At 48.0% G+C, this 24,183-nt stretch overlaps 1 protein-coding gene across 2 annotated transcripts in view; it reads right to left on the reverse strand.

Moving 5' to 3' along the window:
• Positions 1-24,183, reverse strand: part of Mtor (mechanistic target of rapamycin kinase) — a 115,758-nt gene that overhangs the window by 90,405 nt on the left and 1,170 nt on the right. For both annotated transcript variants that reach the window (XM_048461655.2, XM_085690292.2), the window contains exons 2-19: positions 22,214-22,389; positions 21,917-22,025; positions 21,089-21,321; positions 20,255-20,455; positions 18,888-19,022; positions 14,945-15,220; positions 14,753-14,861; positions 11,198-11,384; positions 10,251-10,379; positions 9,184-9,428; positions 8,538-8,753; positions 7,774-7,979; positions 5,548-5,670; positions 4,654-4,743; positions 4,280-4,372; positions 3,342-3,476; positions 2,981-3,110; positions 1,536-1,786 (exon numbers count right to left, since the gene is read on the reverse strand). In XM_048461655.2, coding sequence (XP_048317612.1) covers positions 1,536-1,786; positions 2,981-3,110; positions 3,342-3,476; positions 4,280-4,372; positions 4,654-4,743; positions 5,548-5,670; positions 7,774-7,979; positions 8,538-8,753; positions 9,184-9,428; positions 10,251-10,379; positions 11,198-11,384; positions 14,753-14,861; positions 14,945-15,220; positions 18,888-19,022; positions 20,255-20,455; positions 21,089-21,321; positions 21,917-22,025; positions 22,214-22,375 — 3,030 coding nt within the window. In that variant the 5' untranslated portion in view covers positions 22,376-22,389. The remainder of the gene's footprint in view (positions 1-1,535; positions 1,787-2,980; positions 3,111-3,341; positions 3,477-4,279; positions 4,373-4,653; positions 4,744-5,547; positions 5,671-7,773; positions 7,980-8,537; positions 8,754-9,183; positions 9,429-10,250; positions 10,380-11,197; positions 11,385-14,752; positions 14,862-14,944; positions 15,221-18,887; positions 19,023-20,254; positions 20,456-21,088; positions 21,322-21,916; positions 22,026-22,213; positions 22,390-24,183) is intronic.

Raw genomic sequence — 24,183 nt, forward strand, 5'->3', positions numbered from 1 at the left:
CAAGAGTGCACCAAGCCAGGCGTGTGGCTCACAACAGGCGCAGTGACTTGGGTGGGTGAGAAGATCCCTTGAGTCCAGAAATCTGAGACTAGCTTGGGCATCATAGACAGAGATTCTGTCACAAAAGGTATCTTGTTTTGTTTTTTAAAAGCTTTTCCATACTTCAAACACAAAGTCAGGAAGCAGTTTAGAAAGAGATGCTTCCCACCTGTAAATGTCTGTCAAATTGTTAATGGTCACAGAGGGAAAGAAAATGAACTGCACACCTGCACACCACAGGGTACATTCTAGGACCAGCAGGAACAGCAAGCTCCCTTGAACCCCCAGAGGGAGGTTTGTTGCTGGGACACACATCATGCACGTGGACAGATGTCATGGAACCACTCTTCATATTCTAGAGTTGAGAGAAAATAAAAAGCCAAAAGAGAAGAGAGGGAAGGGACAGTCACAGAAAAAGTTTGGCTAGGAAAAGGAACCAGAGAACTACAAAGTCATGACGCAGCCACGGGCTCAGCACCTGATCAAAGGTTACCGAGGAATGCTAAAGCCACTGGGTGAAAGGCAGCTGAGGAACAGCACAGTCACAGTCCCAAGAGTGATGTCACAGATTACTATCAGTACAAAGCCAAGGAGGGAAACCTTACAATAGAGAGATCTGCCAGACACTGGTCACGTGCTCCAGTTTGGGACCAATGATAATGGGACAGACTGACACCGCCAGACCCAGGAATTCCACGACTTCTTGGATGTAGAACTGTCACTGGAATGTGTGGTCCTGCCTCATTTTCACGGAGCCTGGTAGTAATCTCCACTACTAGGGAGGTTGAAGAACGAGGATTCCAAATTTAAGGCTGATCTGGGCTCAGGCTCAAAGTCAGCCAAGAGAATTTACTGAGATCCTGATTCAGAATAAAAAGTTGAAAAGGGGTGAGAAACAGAGCCAGAGAGTCAGAGTCTCTGCCTAGCAGGTCAGAGAGACTGAGTTCTACCAAAAACCAGTGTTGGGGCTGGAGAAACGGTTCAGTGACTTCATCGAACACATCTTCACCAGAGAACCCAAGCCTCCCTATCAGGCTCACGACAGCCTATAAGTCCAATTCCAGGGTAGCCAACGCCTCTGGCCTCCCTGAACACACATACATACCCCTACACAGACAAACACATCTACCCACAATTAAAATTAATAAAAATAAATCCTAAAAACAAACAACAACAACAACAACAAAAACCCCAATGAGATTTAAATCCAGTCGTGAAGAAGCAAGAAGAAATCAGTACTGCACTCCATTCCACAACTGAACTACACTCCTGAGAACAAGGCTGTCCCTCCCCACTAGGCTGTTCACCTTCTAGCTATCCTGTGGGCATGAAGCAGAAAACGGGTTGAGTCAGCTATCCACGCAGATGTCAGAAGCTAAGAGAGGAGAGGAACCGCTCTCAGCAGCAAGCAGGGTAGCTTCAGGAAGCTGAGGCACAGACAGAGTTGCATGCTGGGGTGCAGAGCAGAGGTGAGCAGGGAAGGTTTATGTACTTACTTCCCGGATGGCCCCATCACAGACCCGGATGACATTAAGGAACGTGGGCATGACTTGGGGCAGGAACTGCACACACTTGAGCCCCAGGGACTTGAAGATGAAGGTGATGGCCTGAACCACCATGGTGTGGTGGTGAGAGAGGGACTGGTCTCGGAAGATCCGCATCAAGGCCACCATGGACACGGCTGGGTAGAACTCATCCAGGGGCAGGTTGCCCATGTTGACCAGCATTTCACTGGTGCTGTAGTCAGCTAGAACAAGGTGACAGGGCTCTGTGTGAGGTCAAACACGGTTAACAGCAAACAAAGCCCTGTCAGAGACATTAGCATGCAGATAGTCTTTCTGCTGCCTTCTGACACCGCTGTGAATAGGGAGCACAGGGCCATTAGGAGCCGATGAATAGGCTCTCCCCGTCAGGAGCAAAACCCATTCTGGCTTTTCTATTACCCAAACCACCAAAGCCTGAAACAGTACATGATGGGTTTTCTTTAAATTGCTAGGTTTAACATAGCTTTCTCAGCATTACAGTTCACAACTTCATAGCTGAAACCATCAATAAAAATAATTACCCCTCTGAATGAAAATAAAGGGAATTAAATTAGGCAAACATCTGTTCCACAGCTGGCTGGTCCCGCAGGGAATGCAGGCAGTCAGCAGGCCAAACCCTGAGCAGCGAGGACTCTGTCCTGGGACAGAGCCATGCAATGAGGACATAAGACGTGGGGCAGTGAGAGATTGGACAGCAGGCGCTGCTGAGGAAAATGAGCACCTGGCCTGGTCCGAAGTGTAATAACAAAGTGCACCTTAACCCAGAAGGGAGGAGGGGTTAAAAACAAAATGATCACACCTACAGAGATCTGGGGAAATTCACATTCTGCTAGAACAGCGGGGAAACCACTGTTTAGCTTCACTGTCATAAACAGGCTTGCCCCAGTGTACGGTGGACTAAGACTAGAAACTCATATTCCATCTTCTTTCCCAAACCCCCAGGCTTCTTGTCAAAAGGCATCAAGTCTCTAGTGTCAGACTGGGAGCAAGTAAAGGACCCAGGCCTTATCAGGGCTACTGTTTTTACTATGTACTGATTCCCTCCAAAGAAACAGACGAAAACAACCATGAGTGCCAGGGAGTGAAACACAGCAACAAAGAGGCACTAACAAAGAGTGCCAGGAGAACAGGGGCCAGGCGATTCCTAGCCCCCTCACTGGTGTCGGGTAGTGTAGACTTAGCCTGCTAGCTCTCGACAAGACTGGGCAGAGGTGAGGACTTGCAGCTGTGCTGGGTATAGCACCCCTGCTGGATTCGGGGACTAGAGGTTTATCATTCAGAGGTTGCCATGAGATTCAGTAGCTATCATTTCAATTATCTGACCCAACACTCTTTCTATTATGGCCAGGGAGGTTTTGTGAGCCCAGACTTGGTAAGTCTCTTGGTTTCCGACTTACAGGAATCCTGACTCGACTTGGATTCTGACAGGCTGACAGCAGAAGCGTCCCGGGATTGATCAATCATGCCAATGTTCACTTTGTGCTTGTAGGGATCCAGAGCCCCAAGGAGCCCTAACACTCGGATAGCCTGGGTAGGAAAGAAAAAAAGATAAATACTCGCCCCAACATCTGATGACAACAGAGTTCATGGTGCATCTCTCCTAGCCCATACGCCACACTTCACATCCAAACAACTGTCTCCAACAAGAGAGCAGAGACAGAATGGAAGCCCAGCCCAGTGTGGGCACACCACTGCCATCACTTCCTCTCTCCACTGTCCTAGTCAAATCTTTGCAGACCAGGGGCCCGTGCCATTTACCTCTCTCCGTGTGCCCTGGTTCTGCTCAGTCTTCAAGAAATTCAGCAGCACCTCAAGCAGAGTAGGGTATTTCCTGTAGGGCTCCACCACATAGCCGGTGCTAGCTACCAACTGTCCCAGGGTCCACAGGGCCACCTGTTTATTGAACCAGGACAAGAAGGGTAAGCACAGGTACACTCCTTGTATTAAGAGTGTAATGGAATTGCAGAGACAATCCGAAGACTCCATTAATTCACCACCCATGAACAGAATCATAGAGTCAGGATATAAAAATAGCTGATTAAGCATAAACCTACAATCACAGAACTAAAAGGTAAAAAGTAGAGGTGGGTGTCACGGCTCACATCTGTACTCTCGGTACTAGAGACGCCAAGGAAGAGGACTACCTCTAGTCCAAGCCAGTTTTACCTACACACTGAGCTCCCGGCCAGCCTTGACTACAGAGGGAGACACTGTCTCAAAAAACAAACAAAAAACTGTACAGTATTTTCCCATCTTTCTCAGAGGAAATGTGGTTCTTTTATATCCTAAATGACTACCAGGAACTACAGAAAGAAATTAATACTATTCTTCATTTTAGACAACTCCTCTCACAACCTTCAGTGGCTGGGGAGAGAGAGGGAAGCTAAGGGCCTCCACAGGCAGTGTCCAAGCTTGCTTCCTCCCTCCAGCAGCTGGGGCTGCACAGACAGCATTTTCCTCCATATAGAGGAATGGTGATGCTCCTCCCAAACACCAACTGCCGGTGACTGGCCAGGAGGAGAGCCTGTTCTGAGAGTCTTTTCTCTTTCCACATTCAAAAAAAAAAAAAAAAAATGTCAAGCGCTTATTGTCTGTCAAGCTCTGTACATGACTGGGCACACTGTGGTGAACAGAGAGAGAAACTGGTCCCGGGTCCCAGGGGTCTATCTGCTCACTCAGCCAACAGCGGTACTCACCTGCCTTTTGGCCAGCAGAGAGGAGTCCTGGAGCATGTCCATGATGATGATAAAGAGCTCGTCCACCCACTTCCTCATTTCTAGACCACTAACCTGCAGAGTGAAAAGACAGTGGCAGGCAGAATGAGAGATTATGGCATTAAGATGCTATTTTGGGAAGGGTGTGGTGGCTCACATCTATAACTCCGAAACTCTAGAAGTTGAGGCAGGAGGAACACTGAGTTTGAGACCAGCCTGGGCAATAGGGTAAGACCCTGTCTCTAAACGAGAATAAGAACAAACAAACAAAAACAAAAACAAAGAGAGAAATACTTTGACTTCCCCCAGGGCTAACGAGTTTCCTTCCACCTATGGGAAGAGAAGCCGTTCCTCACCTGAGCCAGTTCTCCAATGGTGGCCAATACGTTATTGATCACTCCCGGGTTTGGGTCAGGGTCTGGATCTTTCAGTTTCAAAATTAAAGCCTATAGAAGAAGGTACAAGAAAATGAGTGTGGACTGGGAGCTATCTTGTCCCTAGAGGGTAGCACACTTCCCAAGTCCATAGAAAGCTCTAGGTTCAATCCCTAACACCAGAAAACAAACAAACAAAACACAAACTCTCCAAGACCCTCTACATAAGTTACTTCTAGGCTATGGGAACTCAGAAGTCTTGGAACTGTGGCGTTCCATTTCTTCCAAACCAACACAAGCCCAGCGGATGCTCCAGGAACAGCACAATTTGAAGATGTTTCTCACACGTCCTTTCAGCTCTGCCTGCCTATCATCCCTCCAGCTGTGGAGGAGTTGGACATAAAATCCTCGCGTGAATACCAAAGTCACATCTGAAGCTGGGTTCCTGCTTTCTTTTTTCTGTTTGTTTGTTTTTCGAGACAGGGTTTCTCTGTAGTTTTGGAGCCTGAAACTAGCTCTTGTAGACCAGGCTGGTCTCGAACTCACAGAGATCCGCCTGCCTCTGCCTCCCGAGTGCTGGGACTAACCACCACTGGGCCTGGGTTCATGCTTTCAAGCTCATTTTACTTCATCTGAGGAAAGTGCACACGCTATTTACCTGCCTCTCCTGTCCAAGCCCAGGTGAAGATGAGCCTACGCACAAAAGAAAACTCTTTCCTGCAACTGGTGAGATTCTTGGCAGTCTTTAACTCAAGGCGCTATGTGTAGAGGACCCAAGAGATGGTCTACTTGGTTCAGTGCAGGAGTGCTGAAGCACCCCATCTCCTAAACACAGAGCTAAGACAGATGCCAGTCTGGCCATCTGCTGTGCTTTACCTTCAGAATAGGCTCCATATAGGGGCGGATGAGTCGGGGGGCGTTGGAGACCAGGTGCCCCAGCATGCGGGCACTCTGCTCCTTGATTCTCCCAATGCCACTGTGCTCCAGCTCTGTCAGAATCTGCAGGAAGAAAGGTAACAGACCATGGTGGAAGAAAAGCAGAGAGGACTGTGTAAAGGGAAATCTGTCACGAACTAGGGAAAGAACCAGACTTTCACAGTGGATCATGTCTCTATCGGACACTCGGCAAACACGGGGATCTGTGAGCTACCAGGATGCATGGCCCTGGCTGTCCCTTCTCCAACCACGGCAGTACAAAGTGCTGAGTACTAGAGGAGCGGCACCCGCCAGAGCTGTGGTTACGGTTTTCCAGACAAGGGACTGAAGAGAGGGCTCCTGGGGAAAATCCTCTGTCCAGACGCAACATTAACAAGAGGATCTACACACAATGACAAAGGAATCAAAGGCGACGTAGAGTAGCTGTGACAGAGAGGAGCGCTAGACCTCCACAGGGGACCCAGGCACATGAAGCTAAAGGAAGGGCCAGGGATCCCATCTTGAGGCATCACCGAACAGAGCTGCCAGGCGTATTCTCACACCCCTGAAACACCAGCATAGCAGTGTTAAGCTAAAAGTCAAGTAGGCACTGGCAATATGGACAGACTTCTGAGTACAGCAAAGGGAAGAAAACGTAAGCAGCCTTGAAGTGAACACCACAAAGGCCATTAGTCAGGGGTCCAGCAGACGGTCTGCAGGGAATGAAGACATTGTGTCTTGGTTGCTGACTGGGTGACTCATTTCTCCAGTCACAGGAGATGGCAGTGAAAGGACTGGTGGGATGCGGGATGGCTGCAGGGACTGCGCCCCAGAGAGCAGAACAACTAGCAGGTGCAGTGCAAACTAGGCTGGAGTCAGAGCCATCTGCACCACTGTGACATCTACCAGCTCCCAGGGACCAGACCTCAGGGAAAGGCCAAGGTACTCACCAATACATGCGGATACACTGTTCAATTTGGAAAAGTCTGCATCAAAACTACTTTTCTATATTTTGAAATTTAAAGACTAGGGGTATAGTTTAGTGATAGCATTTTCCTAACACATACAAGGCCCTGGTTTTAATCCCCCTATATTGTCTAAATACTATTTTTATTTTTTTAATTTTACATGTTTATTTTTTAAGTTTCAAGGTTAAGTTCAGCACAGGGTCAATTCATCTGATGAAATTTCACATTCTCCAACACCAGGAAACAAGCTGGCCTATTGGCCGGGTATGAGCTTTCTAAGGACAAGAGCTGTATCTGGCTTGTTCACCAACACACCGCCAGTACATGGCATTATATAGGACAGAGCAGGTGTACATTAAGTCCTGACTGAATAAACAAACCCATGTTCTCATTCGGAGAGATTCCCATGCCTGACCTGGCAGGCTCAGTAATGGCTGCTTCCTTCCCAGAGCCTTAGGTGGCTTAAGATCTGAAGCAACAGGCACTCTCTAACATGGGCCAGCAGCTACAGCAGGAAGTCATCAGGTTGAAAACAGAAGGACCAACAAAGTACAGTTGTCCAACTTGTCAACCGATGATCTCACTGCAGCCATGTTTAAGTATGGCAAACAAATGACACTTTCCTAGGTGAGCTGCAAATACTGACATTCTGTATGTAAGCTCCTCACGTGTTATGCGATGTGTCTATTTCAAAAGACACGGGAGGACATACCAAGGCAGGAAGGATCAGAACAGGCACTGTTCACAGGACCCAGGTTGCAGCAGAAAGGCCACCTGCATCTCTCTAGAGGACCAGGACAGCACACATCACTTAAGGAGAGCCCGGGATCCCTGACCAAGCGCAATGACCACAGGACTGTGTGGAATCATGCCCACATGGTAAGACTGGCAGTCTCTGTGCTTCGCGACCGTTAGCGGAAGAGCAGCGCAGAAGACGGAAAGAGCAGGAAGACTGAGACCCTGCAGCAGATACAGTCAAAGCCAGGATGCTGGCTCACTGGGGACTTGCCAGAGACGGATGAGCCAGCTGCCTGAGAGGGTAGATGTCGTGCTGACAGGTGGCTCACACTTGAACTGTAACCAGAGCTGGGAACATGGACTCTAGGTGCCAAATGTGACTTGGCCAAGTATGTTCACCTTTCTTCCTGGTCCCTGTCCTCAGCACTTTCTTGTCAGCTCACTGTGGAGGTCCTTTCCTTGCTGTCTGTCACGCCATTACCTGGATAAGCATCTTGCGCAGGAAAGGCATGACGAAGGCTGGGTTCATGCTACTGAGTCGGCCCACAGTGCAGATGGCCAGCTCTCGGATCTCAAAGACCTGGTCATTCAGAGCTACAAACAGGGCCTGTAAGTTTTCAGCCTGGGCCAGGTGGGCATCAAAGCGTTCATCCAGGGATGCCAAGACACAATAGCGGATATCAGGGTCTGCAAGAGCAAACAAGTCTTTGAACAGCTCTTCAGGGTCCCACCCTCCAGTCCCTTCCCAGTTTCCCCCTCCACTGCTATCCCCTAGCCCAGGGGTTCTCAACCTTCCTCATGCTGCGACCCTTTAATTCAGTTCCTCATGTTGTGGTGACCGCCGACCATAAAATTATTTCCATTGCTACTTCATAACTGCAACTTTGCTGTTATGAATAATAATGTAAATGTCTGTTTACAGTCTTAGGTGACCTCTGTGAAAGGATTATTCAACCCCCAAAGGGGTCGTGACCTGCAGGCTGAGAACTGCTGCCCTACTGAGTAAACTCCAAAACACCTTCTTCTCTAACCTTCTGCCCCTCCCTTCTAATTTGTTCATAGGAAGAAAGAGAAATTAAATTAAAAAAAAAAATAGATTGTCTTACACCAAGAGGCCAGAGGAGCCAGGCCTACTGCCTAAGCAAAGAAATGACTAAACATGAAATGACTGATGTAGCTCTCTAGAGGCCATGCAAGCGCCTCGAGCTCCAGGGTCTCCCAGGACTGCTCCATCCTAAGATTTACCAGGGTCTGTTATCCCAACCACAAGCAGCTTGCTGAGCACATCTGCCACCACTTGCACCGCAGTCTGGCTAACCACATGCGCATGGCCGCTGATGAGGTGGATGGAGGGCGTGAGCAGGCGTGAGCAGGTGCGGGCAGCTTCCATGCGGATCTCCTTGTGTTCACTGTTCAGGAAGTGATCCGCACAGTGGCGGACAAACTGGGTCAGAGAGTGGCCTGGGTGCGAAGGAAAAGGAAAGAAGAATAAATACTGCTGCTTTGGGACACAACTGCAGATTCAACTGCATAGAACATCACAGCAGCACAAGAATGGAAATAGTCAGCAACCCCTGCTATGCACTTTAAAGCAGTAAGTCCCCTCGTGGCTGCAGGTCAGTGAGGAGGAGCAGAGAGCCATCCTTACTTTTCCACCTCTCATGTGTTAAATTTTATGCATGCTTTTTCTGAACACCATCTGCCCCAAACACATCATGAGATCAAGCACAGGGCAGGAATTAAACAGGTAGAGCCTGGGAAGGAAGGGCCGCTATGTACCTGGTACCCTGTTGTGATGACTCTAAAGACTCGAGAATCTAGACACCCTCATCCCTTTCCCAGGGCCACAGCATCCCTCAACACTTCAGCAAGAGCCACTGTAATTTCTTACCTTCGAACTCAAAGCTTCCCAGGGTTCGAAGGGCAAGAGTAATGCTGGCCACATCGCTGGCCTCAGGGAGGGTGGTAAGGCCAGGGGAGGCCAGTTGGTGGGCCAGGCCCTTGGGCATGCCTGGGTGTCGGAGGGGTTTGTGCATAAGGACCAGGGACAGCATCTTCAGGAGCCCATCCTGGATATCTTTCTTCAGCTGCGGAATCTGCCGGCTCAGGTCGTAGAGCACAGCAGTAAGCGCAGGGCTGCGGAGGAAGAAAGTAGTCACGACATGGCCAGGGCATGGAGTAGACTGCCACTACAAGGCTAGGGCATGCCATAGTCTGCTCTGGGCAGGAGGTATGGGCCCTGTCACTATTTTGTCTCAGAAGTGCTGCACAACCTTGGCCTTGTCTCAGATTTCAGAATAATCTACCTATTTCTGGTTTTCACCAAAGACCTTGTACAATGTAATTCAGCCACCAGAGACTGAGTCTCAGTCAATGACCAAGAAGCAGACAGAGACCATTCTCCTTATTTCACAGGGAAAGGGAGGATGTTTTGAGAAGCTAGCAAGTCTCTCTGGTAACACCAACCGCAGTCACACACACTTACCTAGTACTCCCTATAGCCTTGTGTTAGTGGCTGTTTCCTGAACTCTTTCACTTAATCTCAACAACCATCCCAACCAGCCTACAGTACGAAGGGTTGGTTTTTTTTTTTTTTTTTTTTTTTTTTTTTTTTTTTTTTGAGACAGGGTTTGTGTTGCTTTGGTGCCTGTCCTGGAACTAGCTCCTGTAGACCAGGCTGACCTCAAACTCACAGAGATCTGCCTGCCTCTGCCTCCCGAGTGCTGAGATAAAGGCGTGTGCCACCACTGCCCGGCAAAAGTTGTTTTCAGACAAGAAGAGAGAAGCAGCTGAGTCAAGATCACACAGGAGCGAGCAATGAAGCTCAGATTCCTAACCAAGCTGTGTGTGTAGCCTCAACCAGCCTGCCTACCAAATTTAATACCCAACTAACCTGCCTGTTTCTCCTAAGCCAGACCCATTACTGAGGCTGGGTGGCCACTGGCCTCTGGCACACACCTCAGGCCCACTGCTAACATGGGCTCCAGCAGCTCCTTGATGTCCTGCTGGATGCCTGGCCCCATGGCTCGCGCCAGCATGCTGATGCACGTGAATACTGTGGCATCCACCTGCACAGTTTTCTGCCTCCTGGAGAGAAATAGATTGGCACTTTAGACATAAAGACGTTCATAATGTCCCACCTCAAAGTCACATTGGGGACAGAAGGGCAAGTTATTTAGCCAGTGCTGGCTACAAGAGCGTGTGGAGATTACTGAAAAACTCTACTGGAGCCAGTGCATCAGTCGCTGTGGGTATGTATTTAAAACACTGCTCCAGCAGATGGCAGTGCTGTGTCTCACAAAAGGGCTCTTTCTCTGAATTCAGGAAGATGCACAGTACTTAATATGAGGCTGACTTAGTTGGGAAGCTGACTGAGAGGTATGCACATTGGGAACCAGAGGGTAGTGTATCGGTATCCCATGGGAAGACATGTCTCCCTATGATGAGAATGCTGGGTTTCAGGACGGGGAGCCTGTGAATACCAGAGCAACCCTTGCTGACAAACACACAGAGAAACAAACATAAAGGCTCAATGCCATTGACACTGACCTCCCAGATCAGCCTGGCCTCTCCATCTGGCAAGACGCCAAGGGTCTTGCTCATCTATTCTGTGGTGGAATGACTTGTTACACTTTAGCACTAAGGGAAGAGCTGATCATCTGAGCTCTTCAGTTCTAGTCAGGGATTCCTCCACAACGCCAGAGAATACCATCCTGGACATCCAACATGTTCTCAGGGTGCCCCCTTTCTAAATACTCAGGCGGTCACTGCACCTGAAGAACCTGAGCTCCAGTGAAAGGACTGCCGCTCGCCTGCCATACCTCGGGGTGCTTAAACTGCAAGGGATGGGTTAGCTTACTCCACCTGAACAGAGAGCACGGTGACACCCTAAGAGAGGGGCTTACTTGTGGGCAAAGTCCTTCGGAGGCAGCGCTGCTCGGATAATGTCCAGTACACGGGGCAAGTAGACCTTAAACTCGGACCTCACGGCCACAGAAAGCAGACCCAGGGCCTGGAATGCTGCAGTCCGTTCCTTCTCCTTTTTGACACAGCTAAGGACATGGTTCATGGTATCCTGGAGGTACTGAGTATCTAGTGCAGAGAAGACAGCACACGACCAAGGTCAGAGACCCTAGACAGCACTCAAATTTAAATTACAACGACCCAATAGGGAGATGCTAAGAATTTAAAGGCTGATCCTTTGAAGACATCTCACGTTTGGCAATCACTCCTCACCTGTCTTTGGGAATAAGGAATGTCTTTTGCTTTTCCCTTAAATAATAAAAGCAAGGAGGGCGTCTTCAGAAGAGTACTCTATCTCCCTTAGTCCAATTCTTTTGTAATTATATTCGTATGTGTTGGGTGAGCTGAGGTGTTTGTCAATGTGCATTTGAAAGCCAGAGAACAACTCATGGAATGGGTTCCTTCCTTGCACCATGTGGGCCACCAGTGGCCATCAGAGTCAGTGACCATCAGGGTGAGTGACCATCAGGGTTAGTGGTCATAAGGGTCAGTGGCAAGCACCATTTCTGCTGAGTCGTCATTCTAGATGTCCCATTAGTATTACTCTGGGGAAAGAGTACACACTTCTGTTCAAAAACTGCTCTTGAGAAGCAGAGCTTGGTGGATCTCTATGAGTTCAAGGCCAGCCTGGTCTATATAAAGTTCTAGGCCAGTCAGAGTTACAAGGTGAAGCCCTGTCTCAAAAAAAAGCTAAGGGCTGTAAACACCTGACTTCAATTCCCAGCATCTACACCATGGTTCACAACCATCTGTTACTCACAGTTCTAGAGGATCCAACACCCTCTTTTGGCCTCCATAGGCACTAGGCAATCATGTAGTGCAAACACACATGCAGGCAAAATAGCCAGATACGTAATTTTTTTTTAAATACCAAAATCCAAAGTAAATAGACTAAAACATTAAGTCTTGTTTAAAAAAACAAAGATACACCAGGCGGTGGTGGTGCACATCTTTAATCCCAGCTCTCGGGAGACAGAAGCAGGCAGATCTCTGTGAGTTCAAGGCCAGCCTAGTCTATAGAGTGAGTTCCAGGACAGCCAGGGCAGTTATACAGAGAAACCTTGTCTCAAGAAACTAAAAACAAAACAAAGAATCAAAGCGATTAATCTCAATTAGCTGACAGTATAATGACATTGAAAGTAATATTAAATATTGTTTACAATTAATGGGCCATTCCATTCAGTGTAGGCCTGAAAATCTCTCAGCTATTACCAGGAGATTTTTCCTGTAGATACATCAGAGTGAGACTTAAGAACGGATCTGGAAAGCACCTGCATCTTCACTATGTTTATTTAGATCAGTAGCGCGCAAGAGCAGGTGTTCCTGGGTGCTTGGTGCTGGAATGTTTTTCTTTAGAACAAAGGGATTTTCTGATTCTCGATTTGGCTTCTCCTCTGCCACTAATAGTGAGCCTTAGGCACAGTGGCAAGTCACAGGCCTGTAGGGTAATGTTCTGACTTATTTGTGTTATTATGCCCAGCTTGTATTTTGCTCTTTTAAATTTTATTTTCAGGGTATTTTTTGCTCTTCCCAGAGCTCCCACCATTGGGAGGCTTAGGCAGTGACTTCCACACTATGAGTTTTAGTAACAGGCGGCCTGGGAGTGTGCAATGATGGTGGCTCTCCAGTCTGAATTTCACTGGCGCATTTTAATGTGATGTTTAACAAAACAGCGACCCTACATCCAAAGGACACACACAGGGCCTTTGTCTTTGTATCCTGTCGCTAGGCAGTCCCCTGGACACACCATGGTAACTGTTTCTACAGCACATCAGACTTTGATCAAATTTGGCTTAGTTGTTAAGTTTCTTTTGAACACAGACTTTCAACCCAAGACCATTTAAAGCTCTGCTGACCAGGGGTGTGTCTGGTCATTAGGAAAGAGAAGAGCTGCTGGTGCCAGGAAGGCAGAAAGGAAAATTTCAAAAATAATGGGTGATTTCCATCCTATAATTTCTCCTTGGTTCAGCAAGTTTATGTGACGGTTTGGTCCTTATCCAACACACTGTACTTGTCAGGCCTAGCCTGCTCAACAACTCTCCATCCAGACACCCCAACCCCCACTGGTTTTATCTGGCCTGGATGGCACGGGAGAGTCCATGACGGGAACAGCAATGCTGAGGGTCAGGCTGACCTTTCCTTTACACCACTAGATCTTACTTAGTTCTGAACACTACTCAACACAGGCAGCATGCCACAGAGAAGTACAGAGATCCTCGAGACAAGGGCTCACTCTCACCAAGTAGGAGGCAAGGGAGGGACATTAAATACAAATAGGCAACTAGAGTATTATCATGTGTACCTCCTCATTTCCAAAATGAATCTCAAGTAGCTCCAGCAGGCAATAATAATCTCCTAACAGTTTCCATTTACTGGGGCTTACTCTACGCCAGGTACTACCGAAAGTGCTTTTAAGCATTCATGCTCTTCATTCTGGGAGGCAGGGACTGTTATTTTATGTTTCACTAGTCAGGAAGTGGAGACCCACAAAGGTCAACAACCTACCCCAAACTTCAGCTACAGACGGATGCAGGATCCACACCAACTCCATCACCAAAGCTCCCGACAACTGAGGACTGTGGTGGACAGGAACAGCTGGGAAGGCCTCATGGGAAGGCCTGCATCTGAGCTGGGTAAGACTTGACTGACTGCAACTCAGTGACCACTGAGGACAGCACGGCAGCACGGCACGTGGAAATGTGCTGCCCATCACCTGTGGAGACTGCTCTAACTTACACACGTGTCTTCTGTGCAGCACTGCCTATCACCTGTGGAGACTGCTCTAAACCACCGACACGTCTTCCATGCAGGTGGAGAGGATGCTCGATGGTTACCATGGGGAAAACTCAGGTTCCTAAACCCACTCTGCCCAGACAGGCATTGTTGACAGTATGGACCTAAGTGCCTTTCTGTAGATCTCACTCTGAGGCCCAGGCTGGCCTTAAACTTTAGGTGGGCCCCATCTCAGCCTCCGAAGGCTTGTGATATAGGTATGAGCCCCACACCCAGCACAAGAAGTTATGTGTGCTTAACCTGATGACTTGGCCTAGAACTGACCCTTTGCTACACACTATTATTTTTTTTTCCTGAGACAGTGTATTATGTAGTCCAGGCTGGGCTCAAACTCACTACGTGGCCAAGGATGGTTCTGAACTCCTTATTCTTCTGCCTCTGCCTCCAGGAGCTAGGGTTACATATGTGTACCACCATTTGTGTGTACCACCATTTGTGTGTACCACTATTTGTGTGTACCATCACTTGTGTGTACCACCATTTGTGTGTACCACCATTTGGATTGCTACCAGGTCTCTTCACAGAAAACAAAGAAATTGGATGGGCAAAGCGATCAGAGACTAGCCCTCACTCATGTCAGCACTGCTTCGAGGGAGGCAGACCTGTTTGATCACCCTTAAGAGGGAATGTCTTTGGAGCCTCACCTGTGAAGGCAGAGGGTCGGAACGCAGCCAAGCGTGGCAACAGATTAAGGATTGTCATTTGGATCAGTGAGTTCTTGCTGCTTCTGCATTTCAACACCCACTGGCACACCTGGGAGAGGAAGGATACAGGGTTGGCAGAGGAGAGGGAGGTGTGGGGTGTGGGAAAGAAAGAAAAGGCCTTTTGCCATTTACCTGATCAAATTTTTCTTCCATCAAGTCCCTGCAACAGCGGCTTTCCACCAAAGTGGATTTGGTAGGGCTGGGAGAAGTCCCGAATCCCATGAGGCCTTGGTGAGAGCTGTACCCCAGCAGTCCCACCAAGGCATTCGACTGCTGGGGCTGCACAGCCTGGAAACTGGTGAAGGGGGTGATGTGCCGGGGCTTTGTCCCGAAGCCCATCAGGTCTTTGCAGTACTTGTCATGCACCAGCTGCTGCTGGGTGATTTCTTCCATCTCTTCTCTCAGACGCTAGACAGGGCCAAGGAAGGAAAAACACAGTCACTTTTGCTTACGAGGAGCTTTTACCCTGTGCACAGGAAGTCTGCAGAGCAAGTCACTTGTCCAACCCTGACGAGCAACTACCTGCAACGTTGAGGGTCACCTGGACTACCATTTCCCTAGAGCCTTGCAGGGGACCAGATTCTGTCCTAACGTTAGGCAAAAGACCACCTTTTACTGAGCAGGAAAGAAACCTCAGTCTGGAGTTCCTATGTCCAAGTATCCCTTGCAAGTTCAAGAAGGCTAAATTGTGAAAGGAAAGATAGCCCAATGCTGGTACCCTGCGAAGAACATTCTGATCTCTTTCCCTGAAGCTGAGTAGAAACTCAGGCAAATCATTTTCTCAGAATCCTCATCCTGGGGTGGCATGGAATAAGGGTGCCTGCAGTGCTGGTCTGTCCGCTATTGAAGGAGGCATCCTAACTCATTCTCCAACAGCCTCCGGCTCTTCTCCAACACATACTTTCATTTCCCAGGAAGACTTGCTACTCTTACCAGAGCCCCTAAAGGACCACCCAAGTCCTCACCTCTATTTGCAGCATCTGATACCCTGTGATCTCTTGCATGAGACCATCATTGTTACGTCTGCAAACCCCACACTCTCTGGCCTGTCTTCCTCCTTCCCAGCTGCTCCTGTCTCCTAGGGTTTCTCCAAATTTCTCAATTTCCAGTTCACAGACCCCATCTCTTTTCATCTACACCAGGTCATGTGAGTTCTTGCCCTATCTCATGATGTAAATCAGTAGTGACTCCCATGTTCATTTCTCTTAACTAAGTTTCTCCCCAGAACTACTCACTAGGTCACACAGATGCCCAACATGTGCCTCAAACTTGTGCTCAAAACCACCCCCTTCTCCTCGTCCTGTTTTCCTATCTCAGCACAAAGCAACTCCATTCTCCCGGTAACAAAACCAAACCCTTTGACTTCTCTTCCTTCCACTCTATCCCACATCCAGAATGCAGCCACTTCTTGGAAATCTATAGCTCTAGGAAGAGCTTCAAAGATCTCCACCAAGGCAGCCGTGTTCCGCTCTTTAAATGTCTCTTATTACACTGTGTGTTTGGAAATGAGGCAATAACTTGTGAGAATTGGCTCCCCATGTACATCTGGGTCCTGAGGAACTAACACAGGCTTTCAGCCTTGCCAGCAGGCACCTGTACTGCTGAGCGAGCCATGCTGACAGCTCTGCAGTTCCCTCTTAATGGAATTTGTGGCTTCAGCCCTTTGCCCTCTGATAATCCCTTCTCAACAAAGGACTCTCATGAGTCTAAAGCCACCCATAGTGGTTAAGGACCTAGATGGCTCAGCCAGTTAAGTGCTTACTGCACAAGCAGGAGGACTTGAGCCCAGATGCCCAGCACTCGTATAGCAAGCTGGGTACGGCTACATGTGCCTGCACTCCTAGTGCTGGAGAAGCCAAGACAGGCACTCCAGAGATCACTGGGCAGCTAGTCTTGCTGAATCATTGAGATCCATTGAGATCTCATTCAGTGAGAGACCGTGTCTCAAAAAAAAAAAATGCAGAGTAATAAAGACAGGTACTCAATAACAACCTACAGCTTCCACACTCTCAAGCACATAAACACATATGTGCCTGCATGTGAAAGCAAACTCTCTCTCTCTCTCTCACACACACACACAAATAAATACATTAAAATAAGGGTTTGTTTTGTTTAAGTTACTTTTCTTTTCAACATCTATCATAGCCTACCACTGCACACAAAGTCCACTCAATGGCCTCCTACAACCTGAGCTATCCTTCTGGCCGGACCCAGGTATTCTCCGAGCTTCTCTTGTTCACCTTCCCAGGCACAGGGGCATTCTGGCTGCTCTCATGGAGCAGCATGCTCCTGCACTGGGCCTTCACACAGGTCCATCAGCTGCCTGGAATGGCTTTCTGCTTACCCCCTTTCACAACTGTGTGCAAACACATCCGGGTTTTCTTCACTCCATAGCACATAACTCCATACAGCTCATCACAATGTGTTTCATCTACATGGGCATGCTCTCCCCAGCTACAACATGGCCCGTTCTGTTCCCTGTTCTTAGTTTGGCCCTCAGGGCTCACTACCACTGGTACACACTAGGTTCCCCACTAAAATCTGGTGAGCAGAACACAGACTGGGCATAATCCTGACATTTTAGGAGGAACCTGTAACTCACAAAGCTCCTCTGTAAGAACATTTTCACTTACTGCTGATACCTTTATGTGTGAGGTGATGTCACCTTGTTTCATTAGGAGGAAACAAAGGTCCCAGAACTGTCTGGACTGCAGCAGGACTCAGGTAGAGAAATTTCAGAGTGCTACCACTTACACCATATCCACCAGGTATCAGAGCTGCACTGAGCCCTTTATATACATTTAGAAACTTCTCAGTCAGGCAATGGTGGTGCACACCTTTAATCCCAGCTCAAGAGGCAGAGGTAGGAAGATCTCTGTGAGTTCGAGGTATACAAAGCCAGTTCCAGGACAGCTAGGGCTACACACAGAAACCCTGTATTGAAAATCCAAAAACCAAACCAAACCAAGACAAAACTAGAAACCCTTCAAGTCTAGCACAACGGGGAACAGTCCTGTGCAAGGGAAGGAACAGGAGGCTTATGTGAAACCCACAGTATCAGAAGTGGAGTCAAACGTGTCCTACACTCCAAGTGCTGCCCTGACACAATACACACAACCACTCTCTATAGTCAGGGCACCCTGGGTGAAATTCCACACCAACAGATCCTCCCAGGAAGTCTCATAGGGGGAGTTTTACTCCAACATATCCTGCAATCTGTCTCCCCAGTATCTGTGTCACTACATCTAATTGAAGCCAGCCAGGCTATTCTAGGAGCCCCCCGTGGCAACCACTGGAATGTGACCTCAACTACAAGAGCCTAACTGATCCACAGGCCCTGGTGCTGCTCGGAGTTCCATGGTCAAGCCTGTGCCTTGGCCACATGGGCTGCTCACGGCAACGACAGAAGGCAAAGATGCTGTGACAAAGGCCTCCTCTGATGACCCCCTTTGGCATAAGGACCTCACAATGGCCTCACATAAAGACAAAGAGACATCTAGTGCGTTTTCTCTCTTGTTCATTCAGGCCAACATGGATTTAGCCCTTCCTGTTTTCTCTCATAGGCTGCAAAATTCTTCCACCTTAACTGACTTAGCAACTCCTAATTCTGACTTTATTCCCACCTCTCCACACACTTGATCCCACAAGCGGGCAGGTGTCAGAAGTTCATGAATCCCGTGTGTAACACTGACGTCTGTGCCCGCAGTAAGAATAAAACTGCTGACCACAAACAGTGAGCCTATTAACTGGACCTACTCCTTCTCTGACACCATCTCCTTTTTCTCCTCTGCTCACAATATACCAGCCTTTCTTCCCATGTCAAACTTTCCCACCTCAGCCAAGAACACAGCTCCCAGCCAGCTGCCAGCCTCATTCACACCATGCGCCTCTCACTCAGATGGCGCCACCTCAGGAAGGGCAGGCCCTGAGCCTCCACTTATCCTTCTAACCCCATCCCCACGATCTTGCTGCCTGCTTCATGGGTTTTCACAAAGCGTCCTGCCATGATCTTATCTGTTGCCCGCTGGCTCAGCAGCACAGGACCTGGCCCCAGGCCCCCAGACGCGTTGCTCACCTCTCCCTCCATGCTGCTGATGCGGACCAGCTCATTGAGGATCAGCAAGGCCCCGTGGATTCGATCATCTCGATTCATGCCCTTCTCTTTGGCCAGGGTCTCATCAAACCCTTTCTCTGCTTCTTCAAATGTGTGCTGAAGAGAGAGGATGCTGTTCAAGGATACAGCACAGGCACCTCTCCCCACCCCACCCTCCACACACACACGAGGTTCAAAGGCAATCCAGGGGCTGCTAGTGCCGGGTGTCAGTACTTACACTGACTTATAAGCTCTTTCATTTAATTTAGCTCCAAGGCTCATGCCTTTGTGGCAAATGCTACTGTGACCTCTGATAGCTACATAAAACAGGCCCAAAGGAATTAAATGACTTGTCCAATGTCATATATCTAAGACAAGAAGGCAGATCAGGTCTCTCTTCCCATGTTTAAGACTCCTGTGAAGTCCATTTCCTTGGCGGCAACTATGGGCTCAAGACTCAGGATGCTGGATTGGAGGGAGCTAGCCCTTTGCAAACTAGTAGCAGCTGCATTCACTGACTCACAGAACCAGTTTCTGCATTTTAACAGCTCCTGATGTGAAGGCAGTAGATACCAACTACTACTTTGATTTGGTTTGTTTTGAAACAGTGTTTCTTCAGGTAGCTCAGATGGACCTTGAAGTCTTTTTCTGTTTATTTACAGGACTTAAAGCTTGGTTGTTTAATTATATTTTGAAGCAAATATGATGTGGGCACTGCTGGCAAAATTGTAATAATCAAACATTATTTGTTTTTGTTTTTGAGATAGGGTTTTACCATGTGAACCTGGATGGCCTTGAACTCAAGAGACCTGCCTGTCTGATTCCCAAATGCTGGGTAAAGGTGTGAGCCACAACACTTGGCCAGTGAGTGGTCCAGCGGCAGGGATGTAGCTCAGTTGGCAGCGTTCATCCAACATGCAGGAAGCTCTGAGTTCAATGCCCAGCACAGCACAAAAGTGAGCATGGTGGTTTGTGCCTGTAATCCTAGCACTAAGGAGACAGAGGCAGAAGGATCTCAAGTTCATGGTCAGGCCCCAATTCTTATCTTCTTGCCTTAGCTTCCCAAGTGCTGGGATTATAAAGGTGTGCCGGTTATAGCCAGAGGCCTTGAATCATAGTCTAACTGACACATTCTTAGTAATGACACATTCATTCTTAGTAATGCATAAAATAATGGTGTGGCTACCAACGTATTTTTGCTAAGAAAGTGCCATAAAGTGATTCACAGTGAACAGAAAAAACAAAACAAAACATGCAGGTCCAAACAACTGTGACGAGGCTCCATGGCCAGCCACAATTCCCCAAGCAATAGTGTTTTGCTATTGGCTGGTATGGAACCATCTCCTCACCCTGTACCACTGAGGCTTCTGCATCTCCTTCGGCTCCCGCTGGGTGGTGAGAATCAGACAGGCACGAAGGGCAGCCACGGCTCCCTCTCGGATGGCCTGCTTGGGATCCCACACAGCCACAAAAATGTTGTCAAAGAAGGGCTGTACTTGCTGGAAGAAGAAAGTGGGGACACTGATGGCCAGCTCACGGAGAACGAGGACCTGGGAGAGAAGGGCAAACAGAACTTTTATTGCTACCAGAACTTTTGTTCTCTCAGGACACTCCCCTGACATCCTGGTGTCTCCCTATAATGCAAAGCAAACTTCATCCTCCTAATTGGAAAAGCCTGGTGCCAGGAGAGGCAGGGGCAGACCAACCAATCGTCTCAGTGCTTACCACCTGGCTGCTGACATACAGAATGCTGGCACCGTCTGAACCCACACCCAGACAGGTGTTTGACGCTTTAACACTAAGCTAACAGCCTAGAACTATACCTGCAAGTCAGAATAGTCAATAAATATTTACTGGATGAAAACACATGTTTTATTCAATTTTGTTACTATTTTCATTTCAGAGACTAGTGTCCTTAGGAAGGCTGTCCTGCTCCAAAGTTGTGAACAAAAAAGCCATTAGCCAGGGTTAGTTTGTGCTACTTCCTTGACCCAACTGGAAAGCAGCTGGGGATGCTTCCAGCTCTACTGTACCCACTGCCAGATTTTTTTCTCAAACAGACTGACTCTCCCATCTCAGACCCCGGAATCCTTTTCCCAGAACAAGCTTCAGAAGGAAGCAAAGCACAAAAGAGTGCCCACTGCTCCCCAGCCCTGGCTGGGCTTAAGCCTATAGGCACTCACAGCTGCGTGTCTCCGACCCTCGTTGCGGTCAGCACCCAGCCATTCCAAGGCTCGTTTCACTTCGAACTCCACGTACTCAGCAGTGAAAGTATCCCCTGCCATAGCGAGGCGGCCAATGGCCTTGGAGGCCATTTCCATGACAACTGGATCACTTGAGGGGAGGAGGTTCCGAAGGTAGTTGGCAAATCTGCCAATTCTGGTGGAATTCCCACCTTCCACTCCTATGAGGCTGGCTAGAAAAGAAAGCAAAGGTGACCATGTGGTGTGGCCTGGAGCTGAATGCTGGCAAGTGAGCCCTTACTCCACGCTGAATGTATTTCCACATGTAAGAAGGAGGTTTTTCATTTGAACCAGTAGATTGGCTTTTTGTGCCATTTTAACACATCTGCGTACCTTCCTTCCAGGAGAGAAAACTCTTCAGACTTAATGACAATTCACAGGGTTTGCGGCCAGCCTCAGGCAAATAGCAGCCATTTCTACTTTGGTATGTGTGGGCCCCACTGTGACAAAGCCTGCTCTATGTAACACCAGACCTGTCAAAGGCAATCTGGGGCAAAAGAATGAAAACCTGGCTTCTAGTCTCAAGCCTGGCAAACCAGTTCTGAGACTCGGCTGTCACCTCTCAGAGCAGGTCTTGCCTGCGTCCCAGGGATTCTAGAATCGGCACTCAGTCTACAAGTACTGAAAACCACAGGCTCCTTAACACTCTTTTGAAACAAAGACGAACTAGATGCTACCCCTCAGCAAGCACAGACAGGAGTACAGTGGACACGAGACAACTTGTCCTGTGTCCCTATGGGTTGCTGCGACCAGAAACTCTGTCCTTACCGATGGCCAAGATGCCACCTTTCCTCTCATTGGCATCTGAACTGGAAACCAGTTCAAAAATGTGATGGTTCAGCTGATCATAGAAGCGCGTAGACTCCTCTTGGCTCATCTGCAAGGGAAGATGTGCACAGAACAGCTTCTTGTTACCTTTCCGCTGATGACAACAGTGGTGACAGCTGACAATTTAGGATTCAGATTTAGGATTTAGGAGGGGTGGTGGGTACAGTTCAAACCAAAGGCAACGGCACATCGGTCCCAGAACCCAGCAAAGACTGACCCCAAACACACAAGACCAACCTCTCGAAGCTCCATGGTGACATAGTGCTGCAGCTCCTTGGCCGCTTTGGCTCTGGTCTCCTCATTCCGGCTCTTCAGTCCACTGGCGAACTGCTGCAGAACACTCACATTGCTAGATGTGGCGGCACTGGCGGTGGCCGTGGTGGGACCTGTCCCGAGCATCTTGCCCTAAGGTTCTTTGGAAAAGAACATCTTTCAGTATCTTTTTTTTCTTTTATTTATTTGGGTGTGCATATGCACACCACAGCACATAAGAAGTTAGAGAACAACTTGCAAGAATTCTTTTTTTCCTCCATGCGGGTAACTCAGAGTCCAGTCTTGGCAACAAGCATCTTTGCCCCTGAGCCATTTTTCTGGCCCCTTTATTTTTTTTTAGTCAGTCTTATATTCTCAGCACGTCTTTGAACTCACTATGCAACTGATGGCCTAGAATTGCTATCTTGATTCCACAAACCACTGGGATTTTAAGAGTGCCACCATGTCCACTTTATGCAGTGCTGGGACTCCAATCTATGGTTTCATGTGTGCTGGGCAAGTATACCATCAGCTGAGCCTCGGCCCAAGCCATCTCTCAGTACTCTATAAACCATGCATTTGTGGCCTTAGTACTAGCACAGGTTTCTACGTACTCATGACAGGTGCACGATTCTAGAGGGCCAGTCTGCAGACTGAAGAGAAAACTATCTGGCCTTGAATTCTACTGCAGTCATACCTTAAGGAAGACACTCAAGATTCCTCAGCTTCCACAGACAGTGCCTGAGCTGTGGGTTGAGCTGAAAACTAACGTGCTTAGAGTATTTCCAGAAAGTGTAGCACGCAGCTCTGGCTCGCGGTTAGAACTACTGTGGACATGGTCCAGGGTGCCAGAAGCAGCGAGAGAATTAAGGCTGGGATGTCTTTTCCTCAGAGCACCATTTGCTGAAAGGGAATCATGATTATCATTCAGCACCCTGACCAACAGAAATGTAATACAAGCCACATGAGTAATTTTATTTATTGCTTTATTTTTATTTACGCATGTCTGGTTTGAGTGTATGTCGCATGTATGCAGATTTTTATTTACACATGTCTGTCTGAGTGTATGTCACATGTATGCAGATTTTATTTACGCATGTCTGTCTGAGTGTATGTTGCATGTATGCAGATGCCTGGGAAGGCCAGAAAAAGACATCAGAGCCCCTGGAGCTGGGATCACAGGCAGTTGTGAGTTGCCTGACAAGGTCACTGGGGACTCGAATGGTGTCTGTTGGATGATCTTAAGTCTTGGGAGATGGTCAGCCCCCTTGTAACAAATTTTAATTTTTTTAGTACTCAAATTAGGAGAAACAGGTGAAACTGCTACATTGTACTCAACCCAATAACCCAAAAACTGTCATTTGAAGTTTTATTGGTATATAAACTTATTGATATCTTCCCCATTCTTTTCTGAGACTAAGCTTCTAAAATCTATTGTTTTGACTATCTCACTCTGAATTCATCATTCCTCAAGTGCTCACTAGCTACGTGGCTACAGGCTGTTGTACACAGTACTAGTGTAGCTGGCCCTTCTCATCATGGGTTCTGAACCATTTGGTAGACTTTACCAAATGGGAATAGAATATGCTGGGGATGAGGGAGCTAGCAAGACGCCTCAGTGAGTAAAGGTGCTTGCAGCCAAGACTGATGACCGAGTGTGACACCTAGACGTTGCACACCACTGCGTGTATGCCTCCCCTGATAAAAAGTGTAAATTTAAAAAGGTAAAACAATGGGGCAGGAGATCCCTTAGTTTGTACTGAACATACACAAGCTTCTTTTCTTATCCTTATTTGCTATATGATACAGTATAACAAGGCTCTATGTTGTATTTGACATTAAAAGCAATGTAGGAATAATTTAAAGCATACAATAGGATATCTACAAGTACTACACCATTTCATGAGGGGCAGGCTTACACTGGGTTGGGAAGGCAGTTCCAAAACAAATCCGCC

The sequence above is a fragment of the Myodes glareolus genome, chromosome 6 (genome assembly GCF_982192425.1).
Source record: "Myodes glareolus chromosome 6, mMyoGla1.1, whole genome shotgun sequence".
Taxonomy (NCBI): domain Eukaryota; kingdom Metazoa; phylum Chordata; class Mammalia; order Rodentia; family Cricetidae; genus Myodes; species Myodes glareolus.